General features: G+C 37.0%; 1 protein-coding gene across 3 annotated transcripts in view; it reads right to left on the bottom strand.

Annotated features, from left to right (window-relative positions):
- BCL2L13 (BCL2 like 13) overlaps positions 1-12,837 on the bottom strand; it is a 47,623-nt gene that overhangs the window by 30,865 nt on the left and 3,921 nt on the right. Inside the window, exons 2-3 of one of the 3 annotated variants that reach the window (XM_062590715.1) lie at positions 10,827-11,015; positions 256-366 (exon numbers count right to left, since the gene is read on the bottom strand). In XM_062590715.1, the coding sequence (XP_062446699.1) occupies positions 256-366; positions 10,827-10,947 (232 nt within the window). In that variant the 5' untranslated portion in view covers positions 10,948-11,015. Of the gene's footprint in view, positions 1-255; positions 367-7,761; positions 7,823-10,826; positions 11,016-12,837 lie in introns of those variants that run through there. The other 2 variants (XM_062590725.1, XM_062590735.1) reach the window with 2 other exon arrangements.

Here is a 12,837-nt window from a genome sequence, read left to right as displayed (position 1 = left end):
CATTATTTATACCAACCTACTAATTGCCATTTAACTGTTTGCTTTGGCTAGACTCCACTGCTCTAAATGGTAAAGTTTAACTTTTTACTTAATGTGACAGTAGGTAAAATTTTTTTTTTTGGGGGGGGGGGGAGGGTGGAAGCAAGACATTCAGTGCAGCCAAAAATCTCTAAGTAGAATACCTGTTACAAAATAACCACTGTTACATTGTATAGAGATTGTCAACTGAAATGAGAAAATCTGAACAGCCTGCACCTTCCAAGATTTCTTCATCAAGATGTTTTAGTTCCTCCTCAATTTCTATTTTAATCTTCTCCAAAGCCTCTTTCTCCAAAGCATGGTGTGCCATAAGCTGTTGTTTAGTCCCTAAAATAAAACAGGAAAATTACTCAAATGTAGTATTTCAAATAAAGTGGCTAATGGAACATGATATTGAAATTTTAACTGCAAAGAAATTCAAGACAAAAGTTATTCAGACTTCATTCCCAAAATGTTCCCTTGAGCGCACTTATTACAATAGTTTTATTACCTGAACCCAGAAACACAAAAGTTTTGGGGCTTTTCAAGATACAATAGATCCTTTAAATACAAATTTATAAACAAAACAATTAAAATATTCAACAGCTTTAAAAAACACTAAGCAGTTTATCTTAAATCTAAAATCAAAATCAAATCAAAGCATATAAATAGGCAATAATTAAAATTAATACACTTATTATCAAACTACACCAAAAACAAGTAGATGTCTTTACAAGCCACAATATTCAAATTTTATATAGGCACGAGTTTGATATTTTAGAAACAAAATATAAAATTTATAGAGGTCTGCAAAGTTAGTAAAAATACTCAGAGTAATTATGCAACTGTATCAGTGAAGAGTCCTGAAATCTATTAACTATGCATCATTTCCTTATTCACGACTACCCTACAGGCCACAATATATCATTTAAGATAAGGTTCAAAAGTAACAACTGAGGCAAAATGACCCACAATTGTCAGCCATTTGTCAATTCTCTCTCCTAATCAAGTCACACAGGAATTTGAAACAGCTGCATATCTCCTGAGGTACATATGCCATGGTTTGGGATCGACAATAAATCTTCCATTTGCTGACTCTAGACTTCCGGTCACAAGAAGTTGCTTCAGCCATATCATTTAAGATTATGTAGCTCATCAACTATCTCAATTATTATGCTGTAGAAAAAAAGATATAAAAGCATTTCCAAACAGGTGAAGGTATTTAAAACCTGGAGGCCAGTAACTAGCAGCATACCCCAGGCATAGAGGTCAATACTGAGTCCAATTCTGTTCAACTTACTCATCAATGACCTGGATGAAGGGACGGAGTGCAGCCTCAGCAAGTCTGCTGATGATACAAAACTGGGAGGAAGTGGCTGATTACACCAGAGGATTGTGCTGCCATTCAGAGAGACCTGGACAAGCTAGAGAAATGGGCAGAGAAGAACCTCAAAGTTCAAGAAAGGGAATTGCAATCCTGCACCAGAGGAGGAATTACCTCATGCATCAATATCTGCTGGGAGCTGAGCTGCTGGAAAGCAGCTGGATATGGTGGTCCTGGTGGACAAGCTGATCATGAGCCAGCAATGTGCCCCCATGGCAAAAAAGGAAGAGTGTTGCCAGCAGGTCAAAGAAGGTGATCCTCCCCCTCCACTCAGCCCTGGGGAGGCCACACCTGGAGTGCTGGTTCCATAGTACAAGAGAGACACAGAGCTACTGGAGTGAGTCCAGCAAAAGGCTACTAAGGTGATTAAGGGACTGCAGCATCCCTCACATGGGAAAAGGCTGAGAGAGCTGGGTCTGTTCAGCCTGGAGAAGAGAAGGCTGAGAGGGGATCTCATCAACACATATCAATACCTGAAGGAAGGATGTAAAGAAGATGGCGCCAGACTCTTCAGTGCTGCCTGGGGACAGGACAAGAGGCAACAGGCATAAACAGAAAAAACAGGACATTCTGCCTGAATCTAATGAAAAACTTTTTTACTAGGAGGGTGACTGAGCACTGGAGCAGGTTGCCCAGAAAGGTTGTGGAGGCTCCTTCCTTGGATATATTCCAAAGCTGTTTGGATACAGCCCTGGGCAATGTACAGCCCTGGGCAATGTGCTCCAGGTGATCCTGCTTGAGGAGGGGGCTGGGCCAGATAATCTCTAAAGGTCCTTTCCAGTCTCAACCTCTCTGTGATTCTGTGAAAACATATGAAGCTAAGAAAAGGGCTACCGAATTTCAACCTTTCCAATATAAGACAGTATGATAAAATAACTACTCAAATAACTTTCTGGGACAGGTACTAGTGAAAAGAACAGATGTTTGGGGCATACATGTCAGTTCAAAACTCTTGACAATTAGCTTTTATTCATTTGCTCATCTTCAATGTTCTTTTAGTTTTGCCCATCAGTTTTCAAGCATGAAATCCCCCTGTTCTTAATGAACACTACAGAAACTTCCACTATCACCACACATCACTGACTCAATAGCCTGCTACTGAATTTTAATTCTTCGTTTTAACTACCTAAAACAGTCCTGTACAGAGATATAATGACTCTATTATATCCACATGAATATAAAAGTGGATTTTGTATCTCTCACCTTAAATAAATAAATAGATAAAGCTGACCAGAAAGTTCCCCTTTGCTAAGTAATTCCTCTTCTGTCCACCCCCCTCCCTAAGCGCCAGGGAAGGAAGGAAAGTTGCTTTCAAAAGTATTAGTGACTATATTTCCCCAATCACATTTTCCTGGATCTTTTACTTTTGAATATTCCTTAGAATTATTCTGGGGGACTTCATGTTGTCCGACATCCACGGCTTAAGAACCATCTTCTGTCTGATCTTCTGATAATGCTGCCTGTGTTTCTGTTTTTGGCACCCAAATGCAAACAACTGTCAAACCTATCTCACCCTTTTTGCACCCACACTAACTGTTTGCAACTCTTCCTGGGCATCTTGGCACAATTCAACTGTACGCAGCTTCTTCATTCAGTTGAAGAAAATAAAAAGGGACAGGATTTATATCTGTAATGTTGATATTGTCCAACCTTATTCCTTCCCCACTGCTTATTTTTTACATCAAAATCTTCAAGTTATAATCTTCAGTCCTGCAACAACCACTGCAGCTTTCTAGCATGTCTTTTTTCATCCCTGTTCTAAAGGCACTAAAGCATGATTTGGCAGTCTTATGAACAAATGCTTATTCTTCTTGGTTCATCTTTAGTTAAATCTGATTGAAGTCACATTAACTATTGTACCACCTTCCCCTTTTCTCCATAAGGGGCACACAATAAACACTAGTTTTCATATGAGACATAAAGGCATCAACACCAGCTAAAACACACAGATATCTATAGAGTACACAAAATAGAGTACATTTAATGTATTTAACAAACACTGAATAAGCTTGCAATTGCTTAATTGCAATAAGCTTGCATGTACACTTCAAAAACAAGTGAAAATCTTCAAAAGCAACTCACTGAACATTTGTTTATGCTTATGTATGCAGCACTTACGGATATCTGCGAGACAAATTTATGTGAAATGGATGTACAGGATAACGTAAAATGTTTATACTTACTTACTCAAATAGTTTAAAGGGCCAAGAGATGGTCAGTTTAATTTCATTTTACTTAACCACAAAATTATATCATCATTACCATATTCAGAACAACTTCATTTAGCTTCTCAAATCCCTTGGCAAACAAAGAATCTCACTTTGTCCTGCCGAATCATACATTCCAGAAAGAAGCAAACTGTTCCTTTTTGTGGCTAATGAACAGATACTCAGTAATACCCCGTCAGTCCCCTTAAGGTCTTTGAATGACTGAATTACTGCTTCACAGTCAAACCCAACAGGTATATGCAAACACAAAGTCTTTTTTTAACCTATGTTTCACCCTGCATTTGGAAGGAAAGAAGGCATTCAGAAGAGTAACCATTCTCACAGGACTAATGTGATGTTGATCACACATGACAAGTTGTCATACTTGATAATAAGTCATGTGGAAAATGGAATGATGAGAAATTCCACTGCTGCCAGCACACAAAAGAGCCGTTTAGATAACCAGCACTGCAGAGTCAATGGTTTCCATCCCATAACACCCATAAGTTTGCAGCAGCTGCTGAGTTTCCAGTAGCACCTGACCATTCAGTCACGCCAAAACATCAGAAACCCATCCCTCCTGGCTCAGTGACTTTGCACTGTTTATTCCACTATCAAAGGGCTTCAGCCTTCTACGTCTCCTGTATGTTGTCCCTTCGCCACAAAAATGCACCCAGTATGGGAGAATAGCATACCCTAATGACAAACTTCTTAAGAGAGCAGTTACCCTTTTCCTCCTTTAGAGGACTTCCAATGCAGTTTGAAAATAACTAGGATAAAACAGTAAAAATAGCTTCCATTAGAGTGAGAACATCATATTTTCATTCTTTATTAATGCCAAAGGTCACACTATAAAATGTGCTTGTAAGATTACCAAGAAGAAATGCTTTCCTAGGCTGAAAAAAAATGCCCAGGTTTATCTATTACAGGTCTTTGCTAAACTGATCCCGAAAGGCTTCTTTCCAGCCCAAAGACACAAGAAACTTCTTTTTTTATATTACTTTTTTTTTTTTTTTTTTACATAAATTCTTACACAAAGAAGGTAGCACATTCCACTTTCTATTTAAGAAATAAGTTTTCCCCCTTTGCCCAAGTATTTTCTTGTTAATAGTTCGTTTTTCAGGTATCAGGTAACATGCAAACTAGGGGGAGAATGTGTTCCAAAAGTCCATCGAGTACTGCATCACTGACAATTAGACAGTGTTATAGATGGTAACCTAATTTAATACTTCAGTTAAATTCCATCATTACAGCCATTCCAGACCTTTAGTAACAATACAAGACTAACCTGTTCCCCAAGTTTGATCCTGGGAAGAGGAGGAGTGATAGAAGTCATTCCTCAGAGTTATAGAGCCAGCACACCTAATTCTATTGTGTTTGTGTCAAACTAAGGCTAATAAGAGACAACAGCAACTGTAAGAAGAGACTTAAAGAAGTTGTACGTCAATTTAGTTCAGGTGAATGCAGGGCTTTGATGTCACAGATCTATGCTGGAATGTTTTATTTTATATCTGTTATTTTAACTTATTAGTATGTCTGTTTTCAAGTTTCAAATCTCTGTATTAATGTCTGCATAGTTAACATCGAATTAAAAAGTCATTTTCAGTATGATTCAAGAAATTACACAGTATCTCAGGCTCTTTAAAAAATAAGCAAAGTGGAAAAGCAAGCATCTAAAAATTTTGCAAGCACTGAGAAGTGATGCAGATGTAAGAGATCTATTTAGATATGTATTCATTTTTTTCCTTTAATGAAAAGTATATTCATTACCCCAGGAAACTCCAGAACACAGACTGTCATACTAGATATAGCCCTTGGTTTGAAAAGAAGTTGAAAAGAATCTACTTATAAGGAAGTTTAAACATAAATATGCCTTTACCCAAAAAATCAGGTTCAAAATTCCATTAAGAACCAAAAAGACATAAGAAATTGCCAACCAGAAGTCTTTTCTTTTGTGAACAGAGAGGAGGCTTAAATAAGTGGGAATTTGCATCTCTGGAGGAACCTCCTCTTTCTTCTCCAAGTCACAACCCCAAGAGCTGCCTTCTCTCTCCTGAGTTCAAGAAATAGTTCCCCCATCACCTCTAACAACTGGATTGGTCTGACATATGATGTGTAGCTTTTCAGATCGTGACTTTTCAGCCAAACTATACATATTTTGCTGTAAGAGTAAAGTTTTTAAGGAATGAGTTACTTAGCTAAAAACATCTCACAGTCTCGTTCATTTTCCACAGAACAATGACAGGTACTACGATGGATAAGAAAGATACAGACATGGAGGAAAAAGAAAACCAAGATATTCTAAACAGCCACTCCATTTGATGACAGAAACTCTTGCGACAAGAGTTATCTCACCCGTCATGGTCAAAACTCTACAATAAATCTACTAATTTTAGATTTACTATGGCCACAGAGGGGCCTTGAGCTCACGTACAATGCCGTAAATCACGAGCATCTCAGTATCTGTACACATATTTCCTGAGATGTATCAGAGTTCTCCTCTAACTGGTGCCTGTGAACAAATACATGTAAAATTCACTTCTCCTAATATCCCAATTCAACATCACTTAGCAATAAGAAATCTGTTTGGGAAACCAGCACCACTATAATGGCTTGATTACTGAATATATACAGCACTTCATACAGCAATCTCAAAACAGATAATGGTTGAAAGGACAATGTGCACAGTAATTGGATTACAGTTACCATGGAGAACATGCATCTCAGGAAAACTGTAAAGCTGTCGAAGTTGTGTTCACCTCTTGTGCAATCTATGCCATGCTTAATAGTGACATTGATTATAAATCTCATAGATGCTATTGCAAACTGAAGGATAAGGCCTGTTATTCTTATAATTCTGACCAGGAGACTGTCTAGGAAAATACAGAGAAACAGCTTTCCTTAGAACCACAGTTGTACCTATAGGCTCGTAAGATGGAGTTAAATCATGCAGAAATCAATGTTAAAAAAAAAGAAAAAGTCCCCCTCCCTCCCCAAAACCCAGAAATACACTAACAATTATTCCCTTTGATCAAATTTTAAGACGCATTTGTAACACTGTGTACTGAATCAAAGTACTTGGACACTTCTAAAAGACAGCAAGTAGCACAAGCAGCTGCAGTAGACTGGAAGCCTCCATAATGAGTGTGAGTTTCAGTGGAAAAAACTGTAGAAATGTATTCCAATACTTGATACTTATTTTCAGCATACTTTCAGCATATTTTCAATACTTGGTATTTACTTTGAGAGCTTTCTCCCACATTTAAGTAATCGTACTCATCCAGTCCTTCAGGTTGTACGAATTTACACGTATGATATCTTATCCTGCCTGTTCTATCAGATTTCTCTGAGCAATCTGTATTATTCATCTATCTCAAATTCTACCAAAAAGTAATGCTTTTTACTGCTAAAGGATCTTACTTTAAATAAACTGAAGCTGGAGTTATGTAGAATTATTACTTCTCCAGAATTGGGACTGGAATAGAAGTTATCTCTAAAATTGTTTCTTAGTTAAGTTTGCTGTTTCTTCCGCTGGAGACACTGACATCTACTGCAAAATTCTACACAGCTGTAATATCAAAAGGATCATTTTGTCCAATAAAACAACCTTTTCTTCAAGTGCCTGGAAAACTGCATACACTTCTCTCTAGTCCCTGCACTCTAAATAAGTGATATCCAGGTGCTGACTTACAGATTGGCCGCCTTTGGCTGAAGTTAGAATTGTTTTTAGCTAGTGGAACTGAAGAGACATTTCTTGCAACAATTTAAGATGGACCAAGAGACTCCAAAGGAATTAAGAGTGAGGTAATTCTTCATGTAATTTGTCTGAGCTTTCTCTTTACTAAATTAATTCTCTATGGAAGTCACCGCTCTATTAAAGTATATTAAGCCTGCAAAAATTAAATACAAGTTTTTACATGAAATCTAGCAAGTAGATCTGAGTTTTTGTAACAGAAAGACACACGTCAGAAAAAGAACTCTCCAATATGAAATGCAAGAAAACACAGGTTTGGGGGAGATGACCTAACAGGGAAATGTAAGCGAAGGGACAAAAGCATTCAATTTTTCCTACAAGTTATAGCAGAGATAAAACAGAGCATTACTCTTAGGAAAGACTGCTATTCTTTTGGGTTGTTTTGAGCCACTGCATACCTTCTCCACTTTATCTGGAACGTTGAAGCTTCTCTTTGGTATCGGACAGTGAGATCTAGGAGCCTCGGGGGAAGGTAAAAGCAGACTTTTACCTAGACTCAGGGGAAGTATACAATTAATAACTACACCTAGTATATCTTATTTCTCTATATATGCAGTGGAAAGAGAGAGAAGATCCTATGGAGTAAGAGTCAAGGCAGCTATAATTAGAATCTCACTCTAAACCGCCCCCTAGAGGAGCCTCTCACCCCCAACACAGATGGAGACTAAAGAGATTAATACAGTGAGGCTACAGCCAGCCTTTCTGGATACTCTCTTTATATTGCAGTGAGACACAGAAATTGGACGGAGTCATCTGGACCTAAGAAAAATGTATGAAGGGAGATTATTATATAACAAAGACTCAATACCTTATAAGAATGAAAAGCATACAACAGAAAAATGTTTTGCAACTAAAATATAAATCAGATAACCATTAGCACAACACCAGTGATTAGTGTTTTAAATACCAAAAAAAAAAAAAATCAATGAAAGTACCTCAGAATCTGTCAAGATTTACACCAACAGTTGATGATACTGCATGAAAAAACACACCGACAGACATACTATAATATCATATTATTATCCCCCATATATTTTCCTTATGAAAAACAGAAGTTTCTACTTCATGATGGCATTCTAAACAACTATTCATCTTCATTTACTGGCATTCACATCTCTTGCTCTTTACAGGTTTCTAATACTACACTTGTTACTGTAATACCCAACTAATTCCCGGCAGTGCATTAGGCAGTGCAGCTAACATCCGTTATGGGCTGCTTGTTCTCTCATGGTCTCCTTAGGGAAGAAGTTGAAAATGTAGAGTGCTTTAGTGCAGTTTTCAGCATGTTCTAACCAACAAGAAGATACAGATTGTACATAACTACTTCATATTTAACCAAAATGTATATAGCACTTCACAATAAACACATGGCCCTTACCACAGATAGCCTGAGTGTACAGTTGAAACAACTGTTCAAGCAACAAGAAAAGCAGTAGGAGAAAAGTTTTTTTTTTTTTTTTTTTTTTTTTTCCCTAATGGTCAGATAAATTGAGAGCTGTTACAAGGATGGAAAACAGGAAAGCAACTGCAAAGTGAAGAAAGAAACAAAAACAAATTAAAATTACATAGTGCCTTAAAAGGAAGGATAAAATGTTTGTGCTTTGTTTAAAAGGAGTCTGAAGTTTATCTAAGGTATTCAAAACACAATGAGAAACAACATTGCAGCTTAAGAGTAAGGGGAAATGATTTTTCCAGTTTTGATCAGAAAGCAGTAAAAACACTGAAAGAGAGATCTAATTACAATGAAAAGAGGGATCTAACTACAGTGAAAGATGATGAAGGAAGGAAAATTTGCATTCACTTTCTGTTTTTGAGGGTGTTGGTGAGGGAAGTGCAGGAGAGTTTCCTGTTTAGGACAGAAAATTTAGAGTAATGGGGATGAAAGAATAGATTTTCAAAGTGTAAATGTCTTGAAGTATTTTAATAGCAAATCCCAGCCCCACTGTAACAAAAGCTAATATATCTAAGTAGTGGATATGAGATACAGTGAATAATGGATTCAACAGTTATCTTTAATCAAGACCTCAAAAATCTTCTTAATTGATTATAAAATGTGCATGTAGACATCTGCAGCAGCACTACTTCTTTATACAGTTTTAATAATGTTCTTTAATTCAAACATTTCTTATAGGTGTCTGTACTGAGAAACAGTTCAGGGGTTTCCTCTCAATTTTCAAATATTTCATAGGTAACTATATCCAAATTATTAGAAAAAGCTTTAAGACTAAATTTCCCTATTGAGTCTTACATTTTCAGAACGAAGCAGACTCTTCCACATAGTAGGTTTGTTATGTACTTCATATATTTCCAATTATAGTCCAGTTATCCTGATTGGATATCCAGAATGAGATGTTATTCCTAAAATAACCACATCTTCCAACAAAGAGCTTTATGAAACAGCATTTTGGCACTAAGGTATCTCTCCCTTCACAGACCACAGATATAGTCAAAGTAGAAGTAATAGACACATCTTAAAAAAAACCAAAAAAACAAAAAAACAGTATTTAATTTTATAAATGGTATATGATATAATCAGCATATGCTCTAAATTTTATCAGTTTGGCCCTAAAATGATTTCTGTTGTATCTTTGATGCTATCTTTTCATTTTAGGCATTTTCTTCTGCTAACAGATAACTGAAGTAAAGAGTATGCATTCTTAAATGCTTATTCAAGGAAAAAAGATTCTAAAATCTGCTCTTTTCTCAAATGTGACTTTTATCAGAATAAGTTGTGGCTAAGTGACTGAAACATCATTAAGAATTGACAGGCCATCAAAATAATCATGACAAACACATTGCTTGTTTTAAGTGCTTGCTACCACAACATAAGGGAAGGTTTACTCCCTGGAATATGAAACAATCTACCAAGCCTCTTTTGTTACTCCCAATTTCCTATGTGCATAAGCCCGCTCTGGAAGAACAATCTGACTCCATGCACTCTTTGACTTCTTAAAAATAAACAAACAAATAAATGCAGCATAGGCCAGATTACGCCTCACATCTCCACACTACCACTGACTGACAACAACAGAAGCGTTAATGTAATACGGCAAAAATATTTAGTATGTGACATTGCTTAGGTCATCATTCAAAGATTATGCTGGTAAACAGCATTTCATACCTGCTTACTTCCATTTGTGTCCCAAAAAAGGCAAACATGGGCTCAGATTCTGAAGATGGCTAAACAAAGATGATAAATACTCATCTTTCCTAATCCTGAAGACAGCTATTTAAAACCACTTATTTGCTTTACAAACACCAATCACCTCTGGCATAGCTCAAATTAAAATAGCAATCTAAATGCAAACAGTTTTGTTTCCATCAGCATTTTTTCACATTACTTTAAACGAATAATAGAGAGATATACAACACTAAACATCTGCCTGACATCCTACATATATGCCAAACAGTTGAAGATTACAACTGATTGCCAAAATAGTTACATGTATGTATGGTATATCACCTTGAGTTGAAGGAGAAGGATGTTCCTGTGGCTTCTCTTGTGATAAAAGTCCCAGGTAGCTGAGAACTACATATTTTGTTTCATAATGAAATCCTACAGGCACAGCAGTAGAGGACGCCATTGGGTTGACTTGCAATGCTTCAGTGCTCTTATTGGACACACTGGGTTTTCTCTGGTAACAGATGAGGACTGTAAGGAAAAAAATAGTGTGTTTTGTTTGTTTTTTTATAAGGTTGCAATAGGTCATGAACTCATACATAACAAGGAATTATGTAATGATCTTAAAGTATGATCCAGATGTTTGTCTTGATATCCTATGCATTCTTATTTTAATGAGAATTGTGCAGAGTCAAATCAAATGCCTCCCAGTCCAGTACCCTGTCTGATTGTTGCCAGCAGTGGAATTTCTCACTCCTGCCTCACATACAAACTCTCACATTAAAGCAAACTGAAGAGTTCCTCACCATGTGTCCTCCTTACAAATGTCTCCCAACTCGACCTCACATAAAAACACATGCAAAGAAAATTTTGAGGTATTCTGAAGACTCAGTTAACTACAGTTTGAGGGAAAAGTTCAGAAGAGTCTCTCTCACCCTAAGCCTCAGATGAGTATTTTCTTGCCTCTCAGATTCTCAGCTATTCTGATGCTTAAAATTTTTAATGCAGCAAAAGTGACCACAATTGCCTCAAATTCATTTTACCATTCCAACAGCAGCGTAAAACATATGGTCAACAGAGGAAATAAAATTCACATTTATTGTAGAGATTGGAAGAGCAGATGGTTGTGTGTCCTGGACTTCTCACCCAGACATTAATACTGATAAAACAGAAATCCACATCTAACAGCAACATCTGGCCAAGGATCTTCCACAATTTATTCTGTTTAGTCACTCTTTTCAAATATCCAAATGAGAATAACAGAAAAGTTCTCAGCAACTTCAGAGAGTCATTCCTGAGCAAGTAGTACCTCACATTTAGCCATCAAGCTGGATGTTTAACTGAAAGGCACACAGAAATGTTGAGGATACACAACTTAACAGGTACTGAACAAGCTTGGCAGTTTATTAGTTTGAGACTATACCCATCCTTAGCACAAGGAAGTAAAACAAGTTTAGCAGTAAAAGTGCAGTAAGAATGAGGAAAAACTCTCCTGAAATACCCGATAAGTTGGTATACCTCAGGAGACTTCCTGATTACTTTGGGAATGTCTTGAGACTTAAGATAGAATTTCTAAACCAGGCCAGTAAACCAAAGCACCATCTGCAAATGATGCCTCAAGATTAAAATAAATAAATAAAGCACACACACACACACACACAAAAAAAAAACCATTGATCTGTCTACCTGTATCTTGGCTAACCTCTAATCTCCCTCCTCCCTGGAAAGAGGTTCAGATTAATAGCAGTACAACCGGTTACTGAGGATAAGCAGAACCAGAACTACGCTGTGGTGTGGTTACTTTGTAAGTAGTTTAGCAAAGAAAAGAAAAATGTTTGTCAAACTAAAAGCTACAAAGCAAAAAGAGTTGGTGGAAAATTGGCTAGGCATTCTTTCTTTAATCTTTAGCAATTCTAGCTTCTGAAACTCATTCAGCATTAAAAACAGAGAACGAATCTTTCATGAAGACTGTACCCTGGGAAGCTCTGTCTCTTCTTATGTATTTCAAAACGCTTGAAATCCTCTTACTAGAAAGATTTAATTGGGTCTTTGCTACAGACAGAACTGAAGTATCAGTCTATATAGGAATGGATATTGAGGCTTCGAGCCAACGCTCATCTCTTTCCTCAGAGCAGTAATCGCACATTTATTTTCTCTCTTCCATCCCAGAGTGCTCTATAGGCAATGTGTCATGCTTCAGAAACATAAGACATTGGAGCAAAGGATAAGAGCCGCTTTTGCACAATACACAGCTATCCTTCAGCCACTATCACAAACTGAGACTTTGCTAGAACAGGGACATTTGGCAAAAACAACCGCTCAAAAAAACATTAGGATCTTTTAACAACAGATC

The sequence above is a fragment of the Rhea pennata genome, chromosome 1 (genome assembly GCF_028389875.1).
Source record: "Rhea pennata isolate bPtePen1 chromosome 1, bPtePen1.pri, whole genome shotgun sequence".
NCBI classification, from domain to species: domain Eukaryota; kingdom Metazoa; phylum Chordata; class Aves; order Rheiformes; family Rheidae; genus Rhea; species Rhea pennata.
This window is presented reverse-complemented; position numbering and strand designations above follow the sequence as displayed.